This window comes from Lutra lutra, chromosome 5, assembly GCF_902655055.1.
Source record: "Lutra lutra chromosome 5, mLutLut1.2, whole genome shotgun sequence".
Lineage (NCBI taxonomy): Eukaryota > Metazoa > Chordata > Mammalia > Carnivora > Mustelidae > Lutra > Lutra lutra.
Window position 1 is genome coordinate 152,220,514 of NC_062282.1, and position 24,367 is coordinate 152,244,880.

Consider the following 24,367-nt stretch of genomic DNA (forward strand, 5'->3'; position numbering starts at 1 on the left):
TATGATAATCTCCATACATGCTGAAAAAGCATTTGACAAAGTACAGCATCCCTTCCTGATCAAAACTCTTCAAAGTGTAGGGATAGAGGGCACATACCTCAATATTATCAAAGCCATCTCTGACAAACCCACTGCAAATATCATTCTCAATGGAGAAAAACTGAAAGCTTTTCCGCTAAGGTCAGGAACACGGCAGGGATGTCTGTTATCACCACTGCTATTCAACATAGTACTAGAAGTCCTAGCCTCAGCAATCAGACAACAAAAGGAAATTAAAGGCATCCAAATCGGCAAAGAAGAAGTCAAACTATCACTCTTTGCAGATGATATGATACTATATGTGGAAAACCCAAAAGACTCCACCCCAAAACTGCTAGAACTTGTCCAGGAATTCAGTAAAGTGTCAGGATATAAAATCAATGCACAGAAATCAGTTGCATTTCTCTACACCAACAACAAGACAGAAGAAAGAGAAATTAAGGAGTCCATCCCATTTACAATTGCACCCAAAACTATAAGATACCTAGGAATAAACCTAACCAAAGAGACTAAGAATCTATACATAGAAAACTATAAAGTACTCATGAAAGAAATTGAGGAAGACACAAAGAAATGGAAAAATGTTCCATGCTCCTGGGTTGGAAGAATAAATATTGTGAAAATGTCTATGCTACCTAAAGCAATCTACATATTTAATGCAATTCCTATCAAAGTATCATCCATTTTTTTCAAAGAAATGGAACAAAGAATCCTAAAATTTATATGGAACCAGAAAAGACCTCGAATAGCCAAAGGAATATTGAAAAAGAAAGCCAAAGTTGGTGGCATCACAATTCCAGACTTCAAGCTCTATTACAAAGCTGTCATCATCAAGACAGCATGGTACTGGCACAAAAACAGACACATAGATCAATGGAACAGAATAGAGAGCCCAGAAATGGACCCTCAACTCTATGGACAACTCATCTTCGACAAAGCAGGAAAGAATGTCCAATGGAAAAAAGACAGCCTCTTCAATAAATGGTTTTGGGAAAATTGGACAGCCACATGCAGAAAAATGAAATTGGATCATTTCCTTACACCACACACGAAAATAGACTCAAAATGGATGAAGGATCTCAATGTGAGAAAGGAATCCATCAAAATCCTTGAGGAGAACACAGGCAACAACCTCTTCGACCTCAGCCACAGCAACATCTTCCTAGGAACATCGCCAAAGGCAAGGGAAGCAAGGGCAAAAATGAACTATTGGGATTTTATCAAGATCAAAAGCTTTTGCACAGCAAAGGAAACAGTGAACAAAACCAAAAGACAACTGACAGAATGGGAGAAGATATTTGCAAATGACATATCAGATAAAGGGCTAGTGTCCAAAATCTATAAAGAACTTAGCAAACTCAACACCCAAAGAACAAATAATCTAATCAAGAAATGGGCAGAGGACATGAACAGACATTTCTGCAAAGAAGACATCCAGATGGCCAACAGACACATGAAAAAGTGCTCCACATCACTAGGCATCAGGGAAATACAAATCAAAACCACAATGAGATATCACCTCACACCAGTCAGAATGGCCAAAATGAACAAGTCAGGAAATGACAGATGCTGGCAAGGATGCGGAGAAAGGGGAACCCTCCTACACTGTTGGTGGGAATCCAAGCTGGTGCAACCACTCTGGAAAACAGCATGGAGGTTCCTCAAAATGTTGAAAATAGAACTACCCTATGACCCAGCAATTGCACTGCTGGGTATTTACCCTAAAGATACAAACGTAGTGATCCGAAGGGGCACGTGCACCCGAATGTTTATAGCAGCAATGTCTACAATAGCCAAACTATGGAAAGAACCTAGATGTCCATCAACAGACGAATGGATAAAGAAGAAGTGGTATATATACACAATGGAATAATATTCAGCCTTCAAAAGAAATGAAATCTTGCCATTTGCGACGACGTGGACGGAACTAGAGGGTATCATGCTTAGCGAAATAAGTCAATCAGAGAAAGACAACTATCATATGATCTCCCTGATATGAGGGAGAGGAGATGCAACATGGGGGGTTAAGGGGGTAGGAGAAGAGTAAATGAAACAAGATGGAATTGGGAGGAGACAAACCATAAGTGACTCTTAATCTCACAAAACAAACTGAGGGTTGATGGGGGGAGGGGTGTTTGGAGGGGGGCGGGATTATGGACACTGGGGAGGGTATGTGCTATGGTGAGTGTTGTGAAGTGTGTAAACCTGGTGATTCACAGACCTATACCCCTGGGGATAAAAATATATTATATGTTTATAAAAAATAAAATTAATAAAAATTAAAAAAAATAAAAAAAATAAAATATTAAAAAAAAACTTATACACCTCAACACCAATAAAGAAAACAAAATTGAAAAATGGGCAGAGGACCTCAATAGACATAACTCAAAAACATAGAGACTAACAAAACATGCAGAAGATGAACAGATGTGAATATACCTTCAACATTACTACTCATGGGAGAAATGTATATAAGAAAACACAATGAGATTATCATCTCACATTGGTCAGAAAAGCTAATATCAAAAAGATAAAAAACAAGTGTTGGTGAGGATGTGGAATGAAGGGAATTATCTGGAAGAAGTAAAGATTTCATTATATGCAGATGACATGATACTATATATAGAAACCCTAAAGACTCTACAAAAAAACTGGAATTACATTCCTGTTGCAGGAATGTAAATTAGTGCAACCACTGTGGAAAATTTTATGGAGTTTCCTCAAAAGATTAAAAATAGAAATACTTTAAAATCTAGTAATTCCATTATTGGACATTGACCTAAAGAAAACAAAAATACAAATTCAAAAGGTATCTTCACCTCTATGTTTATTGCAGCATTATTTACAATGGTGAAAATTCAAGTGTGCATTACTAGATGAATAGATATATAGGATGAATATATGTACATGGATATATACACACACATGTGGAATATTACATATATATAATACATATTATATATACATATATATACACACACATATATATTACATATATATATATACACACACACACAAATTCCATATAGATATAGAGGATGTACATATATTTATGGATATATATACACACACACACACACACACACACACAGAATATTACTTACCCATAAAAAGATAGCTTTCCCTTTGTGACAAAATGGATAGAAATAGAAGATATTATACAAAGTCAAAAAAGAAAGAGAAAGACAAATATATAATTTTACTTATATGTGGAATCTAAACAAACAAATAACAAAACAGATTGTTAAATACAGAGAAGAAACTGGCAGTTGCCAGAGGAGAGGTGGGGGGGGAAGGTAAAATAAGTAGATTAAGAGGTACAAACTTCCAATTATAATAATAAGTCAAAGAGATGAATAGTATAACATGGGGAATGTAGTCAATAATATTGTAACAATGTTGGAAGGTGACAAATGGCGACTGCACTTACTTGTGGAAAGATTTGAGTAATGTACAGAGTTGTCGAATCAATGTTGTGCATCTAAAACTAATATAATGTCTTACGTTAATCATTCTTCAATCAAAAACTTGTGTTTGTGAGGGTGTAACCTCCATATTGGAGGAGGGGTTGCTATTCACAGGGTACCACCAGAGTTTACTGGGTTGATGGCAGGTCCAATTTCTTTTTCCACTTTTTAAAAATGACAGCTGTTTTTTTTTTTAAATAATTTATTTATTTGAGAGAGAGAGAGAGATAGCACTAGAGAGCACAAACACAAGTGGGGGGCCAAGGGAGTGGGAGAAGCAGACTCCCCGCCGAGCAGGAAGCCCTACTCGGGACTCAATCCCAGAACCCTGAGATCATGATCTGAGTTGAAGGCAGATGCTTAACTGACTGAGCCACCTAGGTGCCCCAAAATGACAGCTTTTTTGAGCTATAGTACACATAGGTCTTATTCCTTCAGCTACTTGTCAGTAAAACAGACACTCGTTTCAAAAGACATTAATAAAAATATTTTTAACAGGAGGAGCTTTGAGTGTGCTCATCTAGAACAATTACCAAATAGCAAATGAAGAACTCATGGTGCAGGACGTTGTGTACGAAATGCTGCCATTTTTGTAAAAAGGAGGAAATAGGGGTGCATATTGGTTCATAGGTTCAAAAATGGACCTGTAAGGATGGCATGGTCCCTCTAGTTCAGACACTTGATGATTGCCCATTTTGTGTGGAGGGACATATTATTGTATACATCTTACACCTCTTGAATTGTAAACTATATAGAGGATTTCTACTTCAAAAGTAAATAAAACCAAATAAAGGCAGAATATGGCTACTGATGACACAGGGCTGCTCCATTCTGTTTCCACTCCAATGAGGTATAAAGTCTATAAATTCCTATACTAGCCATCAAGAGTTAACAAAGACTCTGGGTTTAAGAGTTTAGTCCTTGGAAAGACTATCATCACTTCAGACACCAGTTGCACTTGGGGAGGTTCCCTAGGTCACCCGGACCTCCCGCTGAATGTCTACAAATGTGAGGGTTCCTATAACCCCCTCAGGCTTGATAGTTGATTAGAATGATTCACAGAAGTCAGGAAAGCTTTTATGTATAAATATAGTTTCATTGTATTTGGGATATAGGGATAAACATAGGGTGAGGTCTGGGAGGGAGGACACAGCTTCCATGCCTTTCCCCATGGAATCAGGGTGCACCATCCTCCCAGAACAACAATGTAAATATCAACTAAAAAGCCCACTTGGGCATTGGTGTCTAGGTTTTTATGGGGATTTTATTACATAGACATGATGGATCAAATCTTTGGCTACTTGATTAAACACAATCTCCAAACTCCTCCACCCACTCTCCCCCCAGGGATCCAACTGAACCAAAGACCCCACCCTCTATTCACATGGTTGGTCTTTCTAGTGACCAGCCACTGACATGAAGCTATCTAGGATCCTGCCTGGAATCACTTCGTTGGCACAACAAAGTCAGCTCCTGTCACTCAAGAAATTCCCAGGATTCTGAAGCTCCGTGCCAGGAACCAGGGACAAGGACTAGATACCCTCTTTACTAGACTCACTCCCCGCAAAGTATGGTCTGTCCAAGGTTAACAGGGGGGGGCCCGAGTGTCATTTTTCCAGGGCTCAGGCCTGTGTTCTTTGATTCTAGATTCAGATTCTGACTGGCCTGGAGCCTGACGCTTGTTTAGTGTGATCTCTCAGATGTCACTGAGAAGCCTCCAACCTGGGATCTTACGTCCTCCTCTCACTCTTATGCCAAAAAACACACCACATCAATGACCATGGTGGCTTTCACTTTCCCTTCCTGACAATGGCTGTGTTTCTCAGAAAGGAGCTCTCAGAACTTTGTTTCATTCTTTGTTCTTGTGAATGCAGAGCTCTGCAATGTGATGGCTGCTGCTTTACTACTGGCCAGATTCCCATGAGGGTGGAGTAGAGGCCAGAGATGATTTAAGTCCTGCCAGCTCCTCACAGGCAGTGTAGACATTTGGGGTGACCATCAGCTCTTTCTCTCTTCAGTGACCACACCAGCACGCGGGACCTATTCCAGTGCAAGGCCAGTCTGAGCAGGGGAGTGTTCCTGTTTTAGGCTGCAGGGAAAACTTCAACCAGGCTCAGCATTTTCTGAGCTGGCTGGGAACACATTTAGACTCAATTCTGACACCAGAAGTTTCTTTTCCTCCAGGAGCTGGTAAGCAAGAAACCACCATGGATTGAGTTGAGATCTAAAAATAGAATTACAGCTTTGTAGGCCTGAGGTTTGGAGAGCCTGGATGCTTGATTTTGGGTGCTGTGGACTTGAAAGGCTGAGGGGAAGGATCTCTGCTGGATGACTGTAAGCCAGTTAGAGAATTTAACTCTTTGGGGCTTTTTCAGAGGGCAGTTGGAGAACAGACTTTATGCCTGTGAACTGCAGAAGGATCATGTGAATGTCATGGCTGTCAGTGGATAGGGTCTTTCCCCAAGAACTTCCTGATCAGACACCCCTGGCCCTACCATACCTCATGTCTAACTACCTTTCCCTGGGGAGACAATGCATATATTATCTATTAAAAAACAAAATTCAACTGAAAATTTTAGAGCTGATTCTTTTTTTGTTTAATGATTCATGAGTTAGGCAACATCTTATCTAGCAAATAGAAAAGAGCTCCATTGTCCTGTACGGAAAACACACACACACACACACACACACACACACACACAAACCCCCCCCCCAAAAAAAAACCCTTTTTTAAAGGAAGAGAAGAAGAAAAAAAGAAAAATCATTAGCAAAGAATGCACTGTTTTAGTCAAGATCACTTTCCTAAAGAGAAGGAAAAGGGTCTATTAGAAAATTTCCTAGTGCTGACCTGAAAATTCCTAGGCTGACTCGTTAAATTATACATGCCCAGGGGAGTAAAACTGCAGTTAGTCTTGGTCAGGCCTTAACTTAAGTGGCTTCTAGGGCCCTGTGACCCTGTGGAACTTCTTTTTCACAATTCTGCTACTTTGATCAGACTCTTAGCTTCATGTAGAGATGTGATCAAAACGGAAGGCATTGGTGCCAACTCGAGCTACTCTTCAGTGGTTTTCTCAGCTTTTGCTGTTCCTTTTCCTGGTATTCACATGTCATGATGTTTTTGCTTAATCTCTATGATAGTCACAGGTGATGACTTCAGATGGACAATTTTGGTACATTTTTCTGATGTTCCAGTCTCAGAGAGATTACTTGCTTGATAGTTAGCATCTGTGAACATGCATTTAAAATTTTTGAAAGCATACAATGTACCTGGCAGATTATCAGGATAATTTCAATGGCTGGAGTGCACATTGAAGCCATGGTACCCCAAACCCAAACCCTCCAAATCAAATAAGTCAAAGAAAGACCCCGCTGAAGGAATCATCTTTTTAAGCCACGTGGTTTGCTCAGTGATTTTATGTAGCTGTGTTTCTACTTCCCCAGAAGTGTCCATCTGGATGCACCAGGTGGTGTTGATCACAGTATAGACAGCTCCTGCTAGGCTGAAAGAGAATCAAAGTTTGTCTTATGGTCAAGAGAATCTTTGGCCAGAAACTAAGCACATTTGTTGGGCACCTATTGTTTTAGGAATGGATTCTGAAAGATCTTTCAGAAGTAAAGGAAGTTTCTCCATTAAATTGTCATGTAAATTTACTCTCTTTTTTTTTTTAAAGAATTTATTTACTTGACAGAGATCACAAGTAGGCAGAGAAGCAGGCAGAGAGAGAGGAGGAAGGGAGGAAGCAGGCTTCCCGCTGAGCAGAGAGCAAGATGCTGCTTGATCCCAGGACCCTGGGATCATGACCTGAGCTGAAGGCAGAGGCTTTAACCCACTGAGCCACCCAGGTGCCCCTGTAAATTTACTCTTAACTAGGGAAGCTTGGTCCTGAAAAGGAATAAAATCCCAAGTCATGAATGGACCATAATTGGTCCATTTTAATTCATTTATGTAAATCCAAGGGATTCAACAAATGAGATCTCTTATTTTGGTTAGGAAATGTTAGGGACAAGATTAGACTTTTCTCTTAGCCTGAATTCTGGAGTTTATGCCCCCTTTGGGCATTCAGCTGAGGGCATTCAATTTCCAGAATTACCCCAGAGCAAAGCAAAGAAAAAGGAGAAAGGGTTTCACATGTAGTTAATGTGTGAAGACTTGATCTGTTGTCTTGTGTGAAAGCAGTCTGCCTTGATGTCAGTTACTTATCTTCCACATCAATTTCATTTAGAGGTCTCTAGCATCTGCATAGGGCCAGGTGTCAGGTAAAGCTTTCTTTAGCTCTGAAATGTGCACCTTCTAGTTTTATAATAATGTCAGTGGTTGGCAGCATTTAGTAAGATTCCTTTCAATGGGGTTCAAAAGCTGTATTCTTCTGATGACGATTACAGAATATCTGGTCACTAGGTTCTAGACTATAAACAACAGGCTCCTTTGAACTGCGATCTGGGAAGATATCTTTAACCTGTTGATGACAGGCTTGATGGTAAAACATTAGATATTTTCCCATAGTTGGTCATACTAGCATGAGACAACAAGAGATCAGCAGAAACTTTATACCAATAGACATTGGTCTGCCATTGACGGTGTTGCATGGGGTGAGTTTACATTACCCAAAGACAATACAGCAAACAGTCAGCAAGTCCAAAGGCAATATCTCAGGGCAGGGAAGTCTGCTATTTTTGGCTAACTTAAAAATTTTAAGTTCGAGGATTCCATTAGATCTTTCAACCTTGCCTGAAGATTGAGGGTGATAGGGCCAGAGATAATTCCAAGAAGTTTGCAAGTTTGTTGTTAAAGCTGGTATGATTTCTCCAATGAAATGGCTGTCAGTTTACCAAAGATCGTGGAAATATACCCTTCATGGGAAACGCATTTCTCCAATGAAATGGCTGTCAGTTTACCAAAGATCGTGGAAATATACCCCTCATGGGAAACGCAAACAAGTCCTTTGCCACCCCGAGGACATCAGCCTTTCAGCACAGGAAAGCTCCAACCTAACTGGAAAACACACATACGTAAATAGAACATATTGATAACACGTACCTTGTGGCAATTGAATAAAGACAAGCTGTGGGTGTTCAAAAGTCTTTTCAAAGGAGGAGTCGTGAGGCCTCTGGGGGCAAAAGTAATTTTTGCGGGATAATGGGTCTGACAAGTCAGACATGGATGGCAGAGCTTTTTCACATTTATATAAATCTCCCCTCAAATGTTTAGTCAAAGCCTGAGTTATCTTAAATGCACTATGATGGGTGAAGGAATGGGGGGGGGCAGGGGATGGGGTTTGACAGGGAGCCAGGAAGAATCCAGCAGCTGTCTTGTGTTTTGTAAATCCCCGACTGTTCAACTTACAGCCATTCTTTATCCATCTTATTTTCTCTGGTTCAGAATGTTGCCATGTTACCCTGATGTCAGAATGGCAGAAATCTCACAACGAGGGGACATTTTGCAGAGGCAGAATGGATTTTAACCACATGTGCCACATTCTTTATAGATTCTTTTGCCGGCTGCCTTTGCATGAGAGTCATTGGGGGCATTTTCCTGTTACTCAGTTTCAGTCCTTTTAGTGTGAGCCTCAGTTTTGACGACAGCAGTTTCAGAAGGTAAGAGAGTAATTACAAGCAATAACATACTAGGATGTATCAAATTTCCAGGAATTTCACACAATTTCTAGAATACTTACGTACCTATACAAATAGAACATAAACCACAGGATCTTTGTTTTCTAGGAAGATCACTTAAATGGTAAGGGAAGTTTCACAACCTATTACCAAAAGTAGATCAATGTTAGAAAAACAAATAAACAGCACTTTGTCCTTTTAACAGATTGGAAACCAAATTCTATTCTAGAAACCTATTCTATCTAGGAAACCAGTTTATATTTCTATTAAAACGTATTCATTCCAAAGTGAGTTGTCCTGACCATGCATAAAGTTCCTTTCCAGAGTTTCCCTTTTCACAATTTTTATACAATTTTCTTTTGCCTTAAGAAATAAAGTGCATCGCTAGTCATATATATATATATATATATTTGTTTTTTTAAGTAGATTCCATATTGAACATGGGGTCTGATCTCACCACCCTGAGACCAAGACACTTACGGTATTTGGACTGAGCTAACCAGGCACCCATATATATATATATATATATATATATATATATATATATATATTACCAAAAATGCATGTCCTATTTTACTTTCATTTAGAGATGCTCCTTTTTTCTATTTTTAGTTCCTTTGACCACATACATTAGAGTTCTTAACCCATGGAAACATTAATTTCAAGCAAACATTAAGTAGTAAGCATGAGTTAACTGTTTGCTAGAGTAGTGTTCTTTAGATTGGCAAATTTACAAATTTATAAATATACAAATATACGTTGTATCTTTATATACGATCTTTCAATATAATATGCCAAAAAATGTTTGCCAACAGCCTACATTTATCTTTAGTTTCTCAGTAATAAAGAAGCCAAAATTAGAGAAACGTGATTAGTAGTTAATGTTTCATTATTTCATCTTATTTGGAAATAATCTAGACACTTAATGAATTTAACTTAAATCACTACTGAATCTATCTCGGTGAAATTTTAAGGTTTTAGTTTATCAAAAGGATTTTGGAAATGATTTAAAAGTTTACCTCAATTTTTTAAAGTTAAATTATTATCTATTTAATTTCCTTGTTCTTAACAATTGTGGCTAGATTACATGACACATCAAAGTCAATTATTCTCCCAAGCTATTTTTATTTTTATTTTATTTTTAATTTATTATGTTTTATCATATTTTTAACTCCAGTACAGTTAACATACAGTGTTATATTAGTTCAGGTGTGCAACATGGTGATCCAACAATTGTATACATTACTCAGGGCTCATCATGATGAATGTACCCTTAATCCCCTTCACGTACTACACCTATCCCTCTACTCACCTCCCCTCGGTATATTCAGCAGTTCATTCTCTCTAGATAAGAGTCTGTTCCTTGTTTTGTGTTTTTTCTCTTTTTCATTCCCTTTGTTTACTTATTTTGTTTCTAAAATTCCACATATGCGTGAAATCATATGGTATTTGTCTATCACTTACTGACTTGTTTCCCATAACATTACAGTCTTCAGCTATATCTGAAGCTATAGAATTATAGTCTTCAGGTCCATCCATCTCATTGAAAATGGCAAGATTTCTTTCTTTTTTCAGGCTGAATACTATTCTAATGTGTATATATGTGTATATATATATATACATACACACACATTTTATATATATATATGTATATACATATATATAAATATTAACTAGAATATATATTTATATTCTATATAATAATATATTCTATAAATATATATATATTTCATATATATATATATTGGAAATTGCTCCTAGATTCTGGAGGTTGGTTTGCTATGGTTGCCATAAAAAAATATCATGGGCTGGGACACTTAAACAACAGAGGCTGGACATCTTAGATCAAGGTGCCTGTAGGTTTTGCTTCTTCTGAAACCTCTTTCCTTGGCTCCTTTCTCCTGTGTCCTCACATGGCCTTTCTCTCTGTGTGCATCCCTGGTGTCTCTTCCCCATCTTCTAAGGAGATCAGTCCTATTAGACAGGGTCCCACAGATCTGAGCTCAGTTAAATTCATTATCTCCTTGAAAAATCTCCTAGAAATGCAATCATAATGAGGATTAGGGCTCAACACAGGAACTTGTGGGTGTAGACTTTATTCCAGAATGAAGCCTAGGTATAAAAAAGTGTTTATTAGCAGTACTCCTTGTGTAATGTTACAGTTGAATGAGAGAATAGTGTGGGGGAGTCTGAGAACCCCAGTACCCCTGGTGAATTCCATTCAGAGGAAGACCCAGGAGGATGAGCCAGTAGATTCGCAAAGCTTAAAGGACATGACTCAGGAAGCTGCTTCAGATGCAGATGTGGTCTGATACCATGTAACCTTCTCGAGAGAGAAATGGGTCATCACAGGCACCAAATTACAACTATAGTCTACATTTGAGATATAAGTGTAAGAGAGACTTCTCGACTGACCAATAGTAATAGAAATACAGAATATATATGAGAGATGGGAGATCTCAGACTTTTTAAGGGGGCAATGCCTTGTCTTCCTTTCATTAATGTGTAAGAATCTGTGTGTTATGACCCAGCAATTCCACACCTATTTCTGGAGAAGGTTCTACACAGGTGTACCAGAAACATGTGTAAGATATTTTTAGCAGAATAGGCAGTAACCTTTTTGATATTGGCCACAGAAACTTCTTTCAAGACGCGTCTCCAAAGGCAAGGGAAACAAAAGCAAAAATGAACTTTTGGGACTTCATCAAGATAGAAAGCTTTTGTACAGCAAAGGAAAGAGTCAATAAAACTAAGAGGCAACCCATAGAATGGGAGAAGATATTTGCAAATGACACTATAGATAAAGAGCTGGTATCCAAGATCTATAAAGATCTTACCAAACTCAACTCCTAAAAAAAAATATTGTAGTCAATAAATGGGCAAAAGGCATGAACAGACATGTCTCCAAAGAAGACATACAAATAGCTAACAGACACATGAAAAAATGTTCACCATCACTAGCCATCAGGGAAATACAAATCAAAACCACGATACAATCTAACCTTATACCAGTTAAGATGGCAAGGAGATAGATCTTCAGAATTCTAAGATGGAATGATGTAAAAAGCAGAATTCTGTAGTCACACTATTTATTAAAAGTGACCAGAAAATGAAGGCATTAATTGGAACTGCAGAGACTCAGAAAGTTTATCTCCCTACTCCCCTCACTATTACCTCCCGTGGAATGAATTTATTTATTATCTACCTACATTTACTCTTCCTCTCACTACTGAGCATGCCTTTCTTTCTTTCTTTCTTTCTTTCTTTCTTTCTTTCTTTCTTTCTTTCTTTCTTTCCTTTCATTCTTTCTTTCTGCCCCTCCCTATTTTTTCTTCTTAAACATAGAGCCTCCAACTGGGTAAGTCTATGTGGCCTGAAGCTGGATGAAATGACCTGAGAATGTTAGCAGAGGCTGATCCTTCACTAGACAGCAGGGAAGGACATGCCGAGGGGCCAGGGAGGGAAAGGCTGTGATTGAAGAGGGTGCAGCTCCTACATGCTGGGTCCATGCAGGAGTGAGTGTTATATTGAGGGAAGAGGTCATTCACAATTGCCAGTACTGTGTGGAGCTTCTTGATGGTATTATCTGTTATCTGTTGCTGTGGATCAAATTACCCTGAAACTTAGTGGCTTAAAACAAGCACTTATTTGAAAAAATAAAACAAATAAAATAAAATAAAATGAAATGAAAAACAAGCATTTATTTGCTTATAGTTTCCAAGGGTCAGAAATATAGGAGCAGTTTTAGTTGTGTGATTCTGAATAAGGGTCTCTCCTGAGGTGGCAGTCAAGTTATCAACTTGGCTCCATCTTTTGATGCCGTGCCTGAGGCTGGAGGGTTTGCTCCCAAGATGACACACTTAAATGCCTAACAGTTAATGCTGGCTGCCTCTGTTCTCCTCCATAGGGCCTGTAATTCTTCAGGGCCTCTCCAACAGGTTAGCTTAAATATTCTATTTTTATTAGGCTGAGAGACAGAGAGAGAGAGAGAGAGAGGTGGAAGAGACAGAGAGAAAGAGAGAGAGAGAGCATGAAAGAGAACAAGAATGAGCCAGTGAACAGAGGATTTGTAAGTCAGAAGCTGAGACTTTTCATGACAAAATTTTGGAATCTTGGGCCTTTCTTTCTTTCTTTCTTTCTTTCTTTTTATTTCCTTTTCCTTTCTTTTCTTTTCTTTTCTTTTTTTTTTTAGAGAGAGAGAGCTAGAGAGAGAGAGTACAAGCAGGGGGAGCAGCAGGCAGAGGGAGAAGCAGCCTTCCCGCTGAGCAAGAAGCCTGATGGGGGACTTGATTCCAGGACCCTGAGACCACAACCCAAGCTGAAGGTGAACACTTAACTGACTGAGTCCCCCAGGTGCTTGGACATTCCATTCTTGATGCCATTTTTCACTAGTCATTCCACAGTACAGGAATAAATGAAGCCATGAATATAGGAAATATTGTTAGAAGCCATATTAAATCTACCTTCCATTGAACATTCACCACTGACCTGCAGCTGGTCAAGATTGTATTTTCCATTCCTCTTTGGCTTTACCCCTGCTGGGATTCCCTGTGGCACTGAGGAGGAAGCTTTAATCAGAGGTTCTGATCACCTTGTCTTCTGGTTTGTCTCATTTGTTGATCTGTCTTCTTTTGTCTGAGTGCATTTCTAGCTGACTTCCTGTGTGGTAAACTTGGTGGCCTCAACCCCTCCAGTAGACCCCTGCAGTGGTCAGGCTTCCTGGTGTTCAGTGGGACCTGGTTTTCTCCTTGCCTGTGCTATGGGAGGTTCCAGTTGGTGTGGCCTCTTATTTACCCTCCCTCATCACGATCACCCAGGATAGGCTGTCTAGGGTTAGGTTTACTCCAAGAACTCTGCACCTATAGCCATTCTGACCTTTAAAGCCCTTTAACCACTCATCTCAGTTTTCTCTCTCTTCCCTCATTCTCTGAGGATCTCACAATGCAGAACAGTGCTCTACATGGGACTGTCTTTTGCTTCCTGAACTCTCCAAGAAGGAAACTTAACAAGCTCGTTGGGAATAAGATAAGATGTAACTATTCTTTGAAGGCTTCCATGTGATTGCAGGACTCTCCAGCAGACTCTTCTCACTCCACTGGATGGAGAATCTGAGTAGGACACTCACTTTTTGGTGAAACTGTCTTTTAATGTGATCTTATGTTGTCCCTTCTTGGCCATGAAGAGAAGGAATGATAATGATAATACCAAACATTTACTGAAGTCCATACGTGACCCTATTCTAAGTGCTTTATGTGCTTTAACTCATTAAATCCTCACATTACCTGGACTCGGATGGACCCCCTAGGATGTAATATTATTACCATCACCATTTTAACTATTGGAAAACTAAGATAGTGGAATGTGTCCAAGGTCTCATGGCAGAGGTATACTGGAGCCAGGATTTAACCATAGGATTCTTTATCACTTTATTATGCCTCTTTCATTTCACTTTCATTCAATATTAACTTCACTTTCCATCTCAGTTAGTATTTATGATAACCTCTGAAAAACCCTCCTCTTTGAGCAGAAGCCTGAAGATGGGTCAAAATTATACACATTGGTCCAGTTTAGGTACATCCACCAAATTCAGATTGGATTCCATATTGGAGAATATCTTCCCAGGTAAGTAGATTAAGGTGATGAGGTTGATGGAGAATGATGCAGAGAAGGAGGGATGCTCTTGGTAGGACTGAATGATTCCCACAGTGGTGAGAACCAAGTTAGGATACTTCTGGTGGTGGAGAGTGAGTTTTCAAATTTTATCTGAAAAAAACTCTTAAAAATTTTTTCATTACATATACACCCACCCAGGAGAAAAATGTAGATTGAGGGTGTGAAATGGTTCAAATTAGGAGAGTTTTCATAGTCACAGCAGACCAGAACCAAACAAACAGGGCACATGCCCCAGACAGATACTCACACACTGCTGGGGAGCAGCCCAGCCCTCAAGAAATACTGAGTGGGAGCTTTCTATCATCCATTACAAACAGCCCCATCACTGCAAGGGTACCTGAGTTTCAGAGGTAGTTCTTACCATACTACCAAGGGCTATTGTTGGCTGTCTGTTTGTGTTCATTGGCATCCACAGCTAGTTTTCAAGTTCGTTTGTAAGCTTGCATTTTTTACTTGCAGTTATTTCTACCCAGAATGCTAATATTTAACTGCATTGAAGAAACTGCCCCTATTGCTGGACACCAAATCCATCCTTTATAGATATATTGGTGAGGTGGGCTTTTCAAACACTATTTCCCCAGACCATGTCCTTTAGAGCTTCATGCCCATTGATGATGCAGATGTTTATTATACTTCCCTAGAATAAATCAATATGTTGATTTTTTTTTCCTCACCTTTTCCTTGTGGTGATAAAATGGGGAGAAATGTAGGGTTTGGTCTACACTGAGTTCATGCTCACAAAAATTCCTGATGCCTCAGAACTCTAGTCTGGTCCAACGCTAGGTCCTGCTACATGACTCAAGATAATTAATTGGGCATGACATGAACTAAACAGGATCCTGCATGGAAAATGTACTAATGAGTGTTTTTCATTCTGTTTCTTAGATCATGAAATCTATCTGGTACATTATAACAAGAGTTCAGAAAAGCTACCCATTGGAATAGATGCAGAAATCAAAATGGAGGGTAGGGAAATTATTGGTAAATCTTTCCTCAAGTGTATGCATGTGTGTGAATGCATGTGTGCATTTTACTGCTGCTGTCCATCAGAAGATGAAAGATCTACTCACAGTTTCTTGTTCTCTTGTAAGCTCAACTGCCCTCTCTAGTTGAATCTGCTCCCTGGACTCTTTCCATAAAGGCCTAGGTTTCCTTATTCAAAGACCTCAAAGTCTGTTGGGGAAGAGGGGAGACCAGAAGTAAGATCAGTAAGTTGGGAGCTGATGGGTCACCTGCTTTCTGGGCTGAGGTCCTCTACTCAACTTCTGAGCCAGTAATCTGAGTCACAAGGTCCTACAGGTTCACACATGCCAAAAATTGCACACTGAAGATTCCTGGAAGACCCTGCAACCTCTCATGTAATTACCCTTGTTCCAGCCTGGCCTGGCAGTGTCACATGAGGCGAGTACGGTTTTAAAGGATCCCGAGAGGGTCCCATGTGCAGGGTTGTCTAGCATGAGGCTCAGGGCAGGGACCAGATGAGAAGGTAGTGGAGGATATGGAGCTGTGGCTGGTGCTGCAGGGCCCCAGTTACCCGCTCCAGTAGGGCCCAACATAGATGATCTGATGAGCAGACTTTGCAAAGTCCATGGCTAGGTCAGACATGGTCACAGAAATGTTCTGGAAAGCATAGGTTTGTGCTCACCTCCCACACCCACATTGAGGGGGAGGTGTCATACTCTGTCCTAGCCCCTACTTGCCTTTCAGTGGACTCTGGAGTAACTTCCACATTTCCACATTTCAGATGACAGATTTAGGAAGAAAAGTTAATTAATTTGTCAACCAAGGAGTGAAAGATATGCAATGATGCTTTGTGCTTCATTCCTCTAACAGAAATATGTCCCATATCTGCTGAGCACTAAGGCCAGCACAGAGAGAGTCTAGGGAATTATTTACTCTAGGTGCCAAGGCCTGTATATGTGTTTTTATGATACTTTCTGGGACCTTTTCACCTTTTGAAAAGACAGGATTTTTTTTTTTCAATTGATCTAGCACATGGGAAGTCAAGGTGAGTTAGTACTCATGGAGGTTGTGATGGGATTTACATAAACCCGGAAAAGGATTCAAGGGTTTTAGCCTAGATCCTATGTTCTGACTGGCCTGGGCCCCACAGGACATCCAGCCTTCCCCATCCCATACCAGGGGCAAACGTAAAGGCAACCAGAATACATAACATGCTCAAGGGCAGAAGAAACCCCTTCATACAACCAAGTCAGTAAGCCTGGAACTCACCCAGGAGATTGTCTCCCTGGAGTCAGGGTGGCTGGTAAGACCATCAGAAACCTCCATGTTCCCCCCTAAACAAGAACTTGGGCTATTGTTGGGAAAGGTCAAGAAAGGTATTAAAGAAGGTTTTGAGTACAAAGGAAAGGGAGGTAGTCTCAATCCAAAAGTAATCTTCATTTTTCAAAATTTTCCCTCAGCCTGAGCCAGCCCAGAGCTCCATCTTTCTGGCTTGTAGCCAGGTTTGCCCTTTTATGCTCTGAGGTTCACTGCACTGGTACTGAGGCAAACTTGGTCAAGAACAGCAATACCAACTTTTGTAGCAGCCTGGACGGGACTGGAAGAGATTATGCTGAGTGAAATAAGTCAAGCAGAGAGAGTCAATTTTCATATGGTTTCACTTATTTGTGGAGCATAACAAATAGCATGGAGGACAAGGGGAGTTAGAAAGGAGAAGGGAGTTGGGGGAAATTGGAAGGGGAGGTAAACCATGAGAGACTATGGACTCTGAAAAACAATCTGAGGGTTTTGAAGGGGCGGGGGGGGGTGGGAGGTTGGGGGAACCAGGTGGTGGGTATTGGAGAAAGCACGGATTGCATGGAGCACTGGGTGTGGTGCAAAAACAAGGAATACTGTTATGCTGAAAAAAAAATTAAAAAAAAAAAAAAAAAAAGAACAGCAATACCAGCAGAGTACATTAGTGTGAGGCTTGGAGTAAGCAGTTTAGGCAAGCAGTGTTGGTGTGGTGCTGTTTACCGAAGGTATTACCGAAGGTATTATTGTTGAGGGGTGGGGGAGGGAATGGCCTCAGTCCCCACTTTGTCCACAGGGAGGAGTCTCTTTGCTTGCTGCTTGCAGGGAAACACTGCCAGAAGTGCTAATAATCTCCCTTCTGTGTGTCTCAGGAGTTTTTCAGATTGCTGTTTTCATGATCTCTGTCTCTGGGTTGTTTGCCTTCTCTCCAGGAACTGCACTGTGTACTCTGGACTCTAGCCCAGCCAAGGCTGCTGACCTTTAAAACTCCAAACTTTAGGGACATTTTGCAGCTGGGAGCCTGTGCTGGTCCTCTAGTGGAGGGTTTTGTCTCACTGGGACTGATGCAGGCAGGTTTGACTGAGATGGGCAGTCATACCAGAGTGCAGGGGCTTGGGACTTGGAGCAAGGTGACTAGGCAGCCAGGGTCAGGGGGAATCCCCCCTGAGCAGGTGGCTCTGTGCCTGTCCTGAGGGGTGAGGGAGGGAAATGGGGCCCATTCACACTTTTATCCCCTGAGAGGCATCTCTGTGAACTCACCTCTCACAGAGGATGCACTCCAAGAAGAGTGAACTATCTCTCCCCTGTGTGCTTTTCTCCATGACCAGGGCTTCCTCCTCTCTCTGGAACCCATGATCCATTTCCCCTCCAAATCACATCTCCATGCTTCCTATCTTCCTCAATGTGGTCTCTTCTCTCCTTCTAGTTGTGGACTCTGTTCTGTCAGTTTCAGGTCAATTTCTTGGGTGTTCAGAATGATTTGACAGTTATCCAGCTGTCTTTGAGGGAGGGGACCAACTTAGGGTCCTTCTCTGATACCACCATCTTAGCTCCTCCTCCTATAGTACTTACCTAACTGATAGCTGAAATCTTGTACTTTTTTGACCACTTCCTCCAATTCACCCTCCTCTCATCATCTGTTTCTGCCTCTTCACAAGCCTGATCTGATTTTCAATGAATTATTTCATTTTAGTTTTAGATCCACACGTCAGTTAGATCATACAGTATTTGTCTCGCTCTGCCTGATTTATTTTACTGAGCATAATGCTTTCAAGGTACATTCATGTTGTCACAAATGATAGGTTTTCCTCATTTTCTATGGTTGAATAATATGTTCAAAGTTTTGACAAACTATTAAACAGTTTTTCAGCGGCTTGCTGTTTCTTTTCTTTTTTTTTTGTAAGATTTTATTTTTAAGTAATCTCCACACCCAACATGGGGCTCAAACTCACAACCCCAAGATTAAGAGTCCCACTCTCTACTAACTGAGCCAGCCAGTTGCCCCAAGGCTTGGTGTTTCTAATCTAAATACCTTTGCAGTGAGTTGGGACTGGATCTGATACCCTCAGTTTGATATAACAAATCTGATGATCCTCAGCCACCTTGTGCACTTGGCCCTCCTAACTCTCCTGCTTTTCTTATTTTGACAGGTCACTCCACTGATCAGAGACATGACACAGCCCAATCAGTCCCTTCACACTCCATTGTCTACATCCTTCACCCCAGCTCTGCAGTACAATACAGGATGGACAGTCTTACCTAAGGCAACTGCCCCAAACATTGAGAAGGCGCTGGTAGAAGCGAAGTTGCTGGGGGTGGTCTCTGTGGCCAGGGAAACCCTGGAGATAGCATCTATTGCTGTCACTGGGGACTCTGGCAATGGCATGTCTTCCTTCATCAATGCACTGAGGGGAATTGGGCATGAACAGGAGGACTCAGCTCCCACTGGGGTGGTGGGGACCACCCAGATTCCCACTTGCTACTTTTCCTCCCACTTTCCCAATGTGGAGTTGTGGGACCTACCTGGAAGAGGGGCAGGTACCCAAACCCTGGGGAACTATTTCACAGAGATGCAGTTTAGTCTGTATGACCTCTTCATCATCTTTGCATCAGAACAGCTCAGCAGGAATCTCGTGGAGCTTGCCAAAGCCATCCAGGGACAGGGAAAGAAGTCCTACATTGTCTGGACCAAGCTGGACAGGGACATCATCACACGTACCCTCTCAGAGGAACGACTCCTGCAGAATATCTGAGAGAATATTTGGAAAACACTCCAAAAGGAGGAAATGCACAAACCCATCATATTCCTGGTCTCCAGCTTTGACCCTTTATTGAATGACTTCCCAGAGCTTAGGGATACCTTGCACAGGGACATCTTTGATATCAGGTATCATTGTCCTCTAGAGAAACTGTCTGACACCTGTGAGAAGGTCATTAATGACAAAGTGACCTCTTTGCGGGGGCAAATAGCTTCAAATTCTTTCCAGGACGTCCTTGGCATCCAGAATGCAGATGATCTGGCAGAGTGTCTGATGGCCTACCACTTGTTTTTTGGTGTGGATGATGAGTCTCTCCAGCTGATGGCCCAGAGTATGGGGAAACCTATGGAGGAGTACAAGGCTATTATGAAGTCTCAGGATCTGCACACTGTCCTCACTGGGGACAGGATATTATCTTTCATGAATTGTAATATGGCTTCTTACTTATATTCAATTCCGAGACACATCCCGTTCTTAGGTGATACAGTTCTCAACTACCTGAGAGTGTGGAAACACAGACACTTCCTTGAAATAGTTGCCAAGGACACCAGGACCATCATGAAGAAAATCCTCACAGACTCAATCATCTGAAGAGCTGTGGTTTCCTCTGGAGGGAAGTCAGGACATCTGGGGTCCTCTTTTCACACTGTACCCTTCCTGAATTCTCAATCAAGCTCAATATTTCCACTTTCATTGGCTCTAAGTTCTTCAAGACAAATGAGCTGATTTTCTCATTTTGAATCCCTGTTGGGAAACTCTAAAATTTGTTCTACTTCTGATCACTTATTAAATGAGCCTGGATCCAAAGGTGAATGAAAAGATTTGCTCTGTGACATACAGTCTCATTCTGACATCCCCTTATCACTTAACATTAACATCCATTCTCCAGACCCTCTTGGTTTCTCATGTTCCTTCACTTTTCACCTCTGGACTTACAAAGGCATTCAGATGCAGAGGGGAGAACATCCTTTGGGATGTTCCCTTTGGGGAAATATGATGGAGAATGTATGTTTGGCTATTCTTTGGAAGTTTACAAGACCATTCTGGTATTCTGCAAAGTTCTGCCCTTATACCTCCCCTCACTGATTGCACAAAAACATTTATATAGGGGAAAAAAAAAGGGATACAGGAAATGGACACAAGGGCCATTGTTACCGGGAATAGAAAACTGTTGAATGTATAAGCAAATCTGACTATTGTAAGTAGTAACACTGACTGCCACCCCTCCACGAGTTCATGCTCTTCACATGCACAGCTCATGGTGGGCCTATCATAGGAAATAGTACCTGTTAGATTGTTTCCTTTAGAGAAGTGTTTGTTTACTTAAAGTTACCTTCTATGTTGTGTTCTTTGCCAAAGTTATCTCCTATGTTGGTCAAAGGAATTTAATCTGATTGTCAACATTGAGGAAACTAAATACTGCCTATGACCTCACTGTCTATACAGTTAACCCAACATATATAGACTCTATGGAAATTCTCCTAATTGGAAACCATTTTAGACCCTGGTTCTAGATTTTCCCCTTTACCGTGTGTGTGTGTGTGTATAACAAAAATTGTTTTTTATAATAGCTTTTTTTCAATGATGTTTGAAACCTCACTCTCCATACCAGAAGTAACATAATCTGGGTCTTACCACTGTGGGAATCATTCATTCCTCACAAGAGCAACCATCCTTCCTAGCAACATTCTCCATCAACCACATGACCTTACACTATTTACCTGGGAAGATCACACCCAGTATGGAACCCAATCTAAATTTGTTGGACATATCTGAATTGGACCAATGTATAAAATTTGGGCCACCAAATCTTTGTAACCGAAGGTATAAGATAATTAAACAAATCTGGGGACAATGTAAGAAGGGGATGAGGAAGTGGCACGATATGGTTTTTTCATAATAATACTATGCCATTCCCTTAACCTCAGATGACTCTGCATAGTAATGATGACATTACTCCAGAAAATCCTTTCTCCCTGAAAGGGTCCCATGCAACTCTTCTATTTCTTACTCTCAGTTGGACTAGTTGCTCTCCCAGCCTGGAGCACAGGCCTTGCTCACATCCATCCATTACCTTGGTGGTGCTGGTGCTTCTTGGATTCCCTGTTCATTCACATTAGGTCCATTCTCTAACAAAGTGAGAAAAAAAAGTTCCCTTGAGGTACTTTCCGAGTCTTTGCTATTCCATTTAAGGACTTTGTTTTGTGGTCACTTTTAATAAATAGTTTGAGTATATTTTTCTGCATGTGGCTGTCCAATTTTCCCAAAACCATTTATTGAAGAGGCTGTCTTTTTTCCATTGGACATTCTTTCCTGCTTTGTCGAAGATGAGTTGACCATAGAGTTGAGGGTCTATTTCTGGGCTCTCTATTCTGTTCCATTGATCTATGTGTCTGTTTTTGTGCCAGTACCATGCTGTCTTGATGATGACAGCTTTGTAATAGAGCTTGAAGTCCGGAATTGTGATGCCACCAACTTTGGCTTTCTTTTTCAATATTCCTTTGGCTATTTGAGGTCTTTTCTGGTTCCATAAAAATTTTAGGATTATTTGTTCCATTTCTTTGAAAAAAATGGATGGTACTTTGATAGGAATTGCATTAAATGTGTAGATTGCTTTAGGTAGCACAGCCACATGCAGAAAAATGAAATTGGATCATTTCCTTACACCACACACGAAAATAGACTCAAAATGGATGAAGGATCTCAATGTGAGAAAGGAATCCATCAAAATCCTTGAGGAGAACACAGGCAGCAACCTCTTCGACCTCAGCCGCAGCAACATCTTCCTAGGAACATCGCCAAAGGCAAGGGAAGCAAGGGCAAAAATGAACTATTGGGATTTTATCAAGATCAAAAGCTTTTGCACAGCAAAGGAAACAGTGAACAAAACCAAAAGACAACTGACAGAATGGGAGAAGATATTTGCAAATGACATATCAGATAAAGGGCTAGTGTCCAAAATCTATAAAGAACTTAGCAAACTCAACACCCAAAGAACAAATAATCCAATCAAGAAATGGGCAGAGGACATGAACAGACATTTCTGCAAAGAAGACATCCAGATGGCCAACAGACACATGAAAAAGTGCTCCATATCCCTCGGCATCAGGGAAATACAAATCAAAACCACCATGAGATATCACCTCACACCAGTCAGAATGGCTAAAATTAACAAGTCAGGAAATGACAGATGCTGGCGAGGATGCGGAGAAAGGGGAACCCTCCTACACTGTTGGTGGGAATGCAAGCTGGTGCAACCACTCTGGAAAACAGCATGGAGGTTCCTCAAAATGTTGAAAATAGAACTACCCTATGACCCAGCAATTGCACTGCTGGGTATTTACCCTAAAGATACAAACGTAGTGATCCGAAGGGGCACGTGCGCTCGAATGTTTATAGCAGCAATGTCTACAATAGCCAAACTATGGAAAGAACCTAGATGTCCATCCACAGACGAATGGATAAAGAAGAAGTGGTATATATACACAATGGAATACTATGCAGCCATCAAAAGAAATGAAATCTTGCCATTTGCAACGACGTGGATGGAACTAGAGGGTATCATGCTTAGCGAAATAAGTCAATCAGAGAAAGACAACTATCATATGATCTCCCTGATATGAGGGAGAGGAGATGCAACATGGGGGTTGAGGGGGTAGGAGAAGAGTAAATGAAACAAGATGGGATTGGGAGGGAGACAAACCATAAGTGACTCTTAATCTCACAAAACAAACTGAGGGTGGATGGGTCGAGGGGGTTTGGGAGAGGGGGGGTGGGGTTATGGACATTGGGGAGGGTATGTGCTATGGTGAGTGCTGTGAAGTGTGTAAACCTGGCGATTCGCAGACCTGTACCCCTGGGGATAAAAATATATTATATGTTTATAAAAAAATAAAATTTAAAAAAAAGAAGAAAAAAAATAAATAGTTTGAGTATAGGAAACAACATCATTTTCTCTTAGGACTCTGAAGATCTATCTCCTCCTAGCATGTCATGTTGCCAGTATAAAGCCCAATGCCAATTCCATTCCATTCCTTAAATGGTCACCCGGTTGTTGTCATCCCTGGGGACTATGTCAGAAGTGTCACCAGGGGACTAGTGACCTGAAGGACCTCCATCAACACTCAGCATTCAGAAGCCTCCTTAAGTGACAGCTGATGTGAAAAGACATGGATGAAATGGAAACGCATATTACCAAGTGAGAGAAATCAATTTGGAAAGGCTAAATACTGTGCAATTCCAAATATGTAACATTCCAACTAAGGCAAAACTGTAGAAATGAGAAAAAGATCAGTGGTTCTTAAGGGTTCAGGGCAGGGAGGGACAACCCAGTGGAGCACAGAGGCCATTTAGAGCAGTGAAACCACTCTGTGTGATATGATAATGGTGGATAAATTATATTTTTGTCTAATCTCATAGAATATGCAACACCAAGAGGGAACCCAATGTAAACTATGGACATGGAGGGAGAAAAATGGGTCAGTTTGGGTTCATGAATTGTAGGATGGTGTAAGTTGTTGATAGTGGACAGGCTGTACTTGTGTGAGGGCAGGGGGTTCA

The 24,367-nt window shown here is 40.7% G+C and overlaps 1 protein-coding gene across 1 annotated transcript; it reads left to right on the forward strand.

The window, feature by feature from the left end:
• The first annotated feature begins 5,451 nt into the window (after positions 1-5,451).
• On the forward strand, positions 5,452-21,011 carry LOC125100153 (immunity-related GTPase family M protein 1-like). The gene is given in 2 exon segments (XM_047730094.1): positions 5,452-5,696; positions 19,199-21,011. A coding segment is annotated over 1 exon segment (1,179 nt). The 5' UTR covers positions 5,452-5,696; positions 19,199-19,219; the 3' UTR covers positions 20,399-21,011.
• The last annotated feature ends 3,356 nt before the right edge of the window (positions 21,012-24,367 follow it).